A 4616-nucleotide genomic window follows, 5' to 3' on the forward strand; every position below is an offset into this window, starting at 1 on the left:
TAAACAACAAACACAGCAGTTTTTTTACGATTTCACGCTCATCAAGTATGAATCATTTACATTGATTTCACCATTGTCAGTGGAAGCACCGTTCTAAAATTCCAACCGAATAAAATTCATCACAGAGTAAAGTATATTCAATGAAAGTTATCAATAACGTATAAAATCCCATTCTAAGAGATAGCACCGAGTATTTCAGTCTGAAGCGGAAAGCTAGCGCAGTTAGCGGGCGCAGCGCTGGCAACACTGACCAAAACAAATCCCACGTCAGTAGAAGAGGTCGCCAAGGCCCGCTGCTTCCCCTCTCTTATTTAAACTCCACAGGAACCCGGCCTGTAGGATTTTGATCAAAGATGAGACCATGGGCCCCTCGAGGAATACTCCCCGGACACTAACGCCTCGTGGGGTGTACTCTTTCTGCGCGTGGAAGGACGTAAATCGGTAGAAATAAGGGTGATGTTCGTCCTCGGTGGGGCTGGAGGTGAAGATCGGTCGGGATTTAAAATGGGAAATGGACCACGCAAGTGCTGGAGATTCAGGGGCCTTGAGACCTTGGCCTTAATCATCCTCTTGGTCGTCATACAATGCTGGTGAGTTATCGGAAATGACTTTGGTGTGAAATGGGAGAGGAATATTAGTGGGGGTAATGAGAGAAGAGTGTGGGTGACGATGATGGTAGTCTTGGTTGTACCTAATGAAAGGTCATGGTTGTGGCTTTGGTCTTATTACTTATTTTCCTCTCTCTGGTTGAGTTTAGTTGATAGAATTAGTTATTTACAAACTATATATTTTGTGGAAACGCTGCACGTATATTTAAATTATAATTATAGTTATGCTGCTGAATGACCTTTATGTGTGATTTGCCTATAACACGCTGATTTTACCGTCTTTCTGTCTAAAAGTATATCCGTATGTTAGTCTCTAGAATTAAGAAAGAAAGTAAATGAGAGTAGTACACAATGTACTAACAAGTTAAAGCATATTTAATTATTGCAAAGAATTTTGCTATCAAATCAACTATTTAAGACCTGAGAGTTTTCACTAGCAAAGATGCACTTTCAACAAAGTAAGAATCGGGAGCACACAGGAGTATCTCAGTCTTTTTTGGAATAATTCTTCAGAGAAATTCTCGCACTAGGAATACAACTGAAAGGACAATATAGCATTTATTACTAACTCTTTAAATACAATAATTATAATTTCATACTGTATCTGTGGAGGCCATTGAAATTGAATGTGGAATACAACTAATCTCTTTGTGTACGACTTTTCAGTATAGCATATAGCGTTGAAAGAATAATTTTGTATGATACATAGACGACAGTAATCACCTTCAAGGTAATTGTACATAAAAATGTTAAATCAAGAATTCAAAATTTCTCTTTATCAGTGGCATTTCCATCACAAATAAAAAATAAAGAAATTATTTGATATATAATAACTATATTTCAATCAGTTAGTTAAGATATTCACATTATTTAGCTCGAGCTAAGTGTGCCAAAACACTTTGAATATTCGAAACTACAGACAGTAATACGGATGCCTTTATTGGTCCCTATGGGAATTTATGGTTAAATAATGAACTAGATTAAGCAAAATCTTGCCAGAACATACATAGAAGAGGCTTGTTGGCCTTTGCTGAACACAAAAAATATTGAGACTGTGATAATTACTTGACTTGGCCATTAACCCTTTCCCGACGGGGCACGCGCTACACGAAAACCCCTACGCTGGGCCATTGCAATATTGCATTGGCAACGTCACACTGGCATGACACCCCGGCATTGGGAATTTAGCTGTGTCACACGAGTGTGACGCACCGTCGTCATAGGGTTAAAAGGTATCATTATGGTGTATATATATGATAATTAAGTATTTTCCTTATTGACAATTGGCGCAGTTATATTTTGGATGAAAATTGTCTTATAATTAGTGATCCATTCCTTTAATGTATTGTTTGCCATGTGGGTGATAATTTTCATATGCTAAAAATTTACCTCATAAGAAAACACAGGTTATTTGACAAATATTCGCCGTTAAATTAGCCTCCACACTTTTTGCTCGCCATCGGAAGACAAAAGCCATCATTATAGCAAGAGGGAGCTTGGACGATTTTCAAGTGATTTAAATAATGTCTTATTCTGCATTAACATGTTCATTAGTTTTCAGAAGACTTATCCCTTAATTCCCATGTTATACTTCATGTATCTAAACTAACACATTGAGATTGAGACTAACATCTGAAAATCCCCCCAAGGATTTACAAGCCTTGTCACAATATTTACAAATATTTATAGTTAATAGTATTAGTTATTGACCATTATAGACACTTTAAGATTGACATATCTTTTAAGATTTCTAGTTGACTGTAAATCTTTTTTTTTTTTTTTAACTGATCCCCTACATGTTATTGAAAAATAGTCCCTGTGATATGGAATCAAACAGTGAATCAATTTGGAAAACTAAAACAAAGTTGTATTGGAGACAGTGTGGGGAATCCATTTTGCTTGCTGCTTAAAGAATATACTTCTAAAGAGTTTTTCATTATGTAGAATATTCTTCCAAGATATTAGCAATTAGATCTTTGTAGGTATCTCAGTTAGTCAAATCATGAATTTGTAACAGAGGAACAATTTTGCATGAACAAACAGATTACTTGGAAAATGTGTGTTGGGAGTAGTTCCATAGCTGATAATAGACTTAATTGGAATCCTTGATAATTATGTTTTTTGTACTTGATTAATGCTGAGAGAAATTAAAGTGGTCAAGTATAGGTAATGTTTAGGGAATAGTATATAGAATATAATCCATTTAGTTCTAGTCCCACAACCATACTTGATTTGCAGATATATCTTTCATTTTGATTTATATTGTGAGGTTTAAGCCTGTAGTCTCCTACGGAAGAATCCAAAAATACATGCAAAAGCATATAACAGGTTTAGTTATCAGACAACCTTCAGAGATAATCATTTATCTTGGAGGCCAGGATAGGGATGGACAATAGGTATAAATCTTCTAACAGAGCATAATGTGGAGACTAAGCATCATAAAAAAGTAAAATAAATGTATATGTATATTTTTTTGTAGATATGACTTTATTGAAGAAAAAACTTGATTGCTTTTGTGAATTTTTAATTTGTTTTCTTGACCATTCATTTAGCACTTGTTGCTAAATTAATTTTACAAGCTCATTGTTCATTTCTGATAAGGGTCATGCTTATAGGCCTAGAAAGACTAGATGTTTGGTTAGTGCTGTCACAGAGTAAGATAAATTATGATTCAAGATTTTTGTTGTTGTTGTTTTATGAATATGAATCAATTTGAAGTTAGTTAGTATGTATGGGATTATTAAAGTAAGTTTGTCTCTGTCTTTGATAGCAATAGCATGTTCTGTTGAATGTAAAGCAATATTTTTTAGTAGGGGTAGATAGAAAAAATAAACTATAAATGAAAATGAATAGAAAAATAATTGCAAAATGGCATGAAATGTGCAAACAATTCCAAACTACCTCTAGTATCATTCAGTAGCATTTATTCATGCATGATACAATATTGAAATGAAGTTACCTAACAAAATGTTTTCCTCTTTACAGTCTTTGTCAGAGTGAGAGTGTGCCTCAAAATGCAGAGGAGGGAGTAAAGAGAGATGGTGCTAGACGTAATCAAGGTGAGGGATTGACTCCTCTCGACACGTCTAATCCTAAACGACAAGAATCGCGTCCAGGATCTAGTGTGGAGAATGCCAAGAAAATCCTGGGAATCCACGAGAGTCACTTGAGCACCAAAGCACCAGCACCCAATCCTAAATCTTCACAAAAGATATTCATTTCGGGAAATGACAGACACGCTGGCAAACATCAAGGACCCAAGATAGTTTTTGCCGAGGATATTCTTGCGAATAAAAGAATACGGAAGAAATCTTCAGATGAAGTCCCTGTTGCAGAAAACCTCTCAGATGAGAGATCAGAATCAAGCAGTTCCATATCAGATGACTCAGTTTCTAGTGATGAAACACAGGCAAATCTAACACAAGAAACACAGGAAGAGGAAAAGGAAGAGAAGAAGAGGGGAAAAGAACAACTGAAAAATGAGGAAGAGGACCCAGATAATTCGTCAAGAGTTAAGTTCATTCCTGATGCTGAGAAGATCACCGAAGGGGAAAATATCATTGAAAATGAACCTCTCCATCAAGCCCAGGACAACGAGGAAGCTGGCAGCAATTCTCACAAGGTACAGAAATGATTTACCTTTTAATATCTTATTTTTTCTCTGATGATTCAATGTTTCTGCCACTGTTTTTTAAGAGTTCAAGGGTATATTTGATCATTCATGACTATTATATGTGTACAAATTACTTATTTATTGCATTATTGAAAGGAGGCTTCTCTAATAGACCTAATGTATGACTTAATTATATCTGACCTAGATATTAGATAGGGAATATTACAGTTAGTCCTTACATGAATGATGTATGGTGTGTGCTCTTAAGATGACTACTAATAGATTAAAATTTCTCAATCAGGAATCAGAGAAGGAAGACCCCAAAGACAGCATTCTGATACCTGACATCAAAGACAGTGAGGAGAACAGAGTGGAGGAAACAACAGTAGAACCTG

The 4616-nt window shown here is 35.6% G+C and overlaps 1 protein-coding gene across 1 annotated transcript in view; it reads left to right on the forward strand.

The window, feature by feature from the left end:
* The first annotated feature begins 243 nt into the window (after nt 1-243).
* LOC122247085 (uncharacterized) overlaps nt 244-4616 on the forward strand; it is a 112446-nt gene continuing 108073 nt past the window's right edge. Inside the window, exons 1-3 of the mRNA XM_043006078.2 lie at nt 244-590; nt 3594-4230; nt 4523-4616. The exon at nt 4523-4616 is cut by the window's right edge and continues 346 nt beyond it. Of these exons, the coding sequence (XP_042862012.2) occupies nt 457-590; nt 3594-4230; nt 4523-4616 (865 nt within the window). The 5' untranslated portion in view covers nt 244-456. The remainder of the gene's footprint in view (nt 591-3593; nt 4231-4522) is intronic.

This window comes from Penaeus japonicus, unplaced genomic scaffold (assembly GCF_977035675.1).
Source record: "Penaeus japonicus unplaced genomic scaffold, GWHDUDI00000001_assembly GWHDUDI00000008, whole genome shotgun sequence".
In the NCBI taxonomy this organism is placed as follows: domain Eukaryota; kingdom Metazoa; phylum Arthropoda; class Malacostraca; order Decapoda; family Penaeidae; genus Penaeus; species Penaeus japonicus.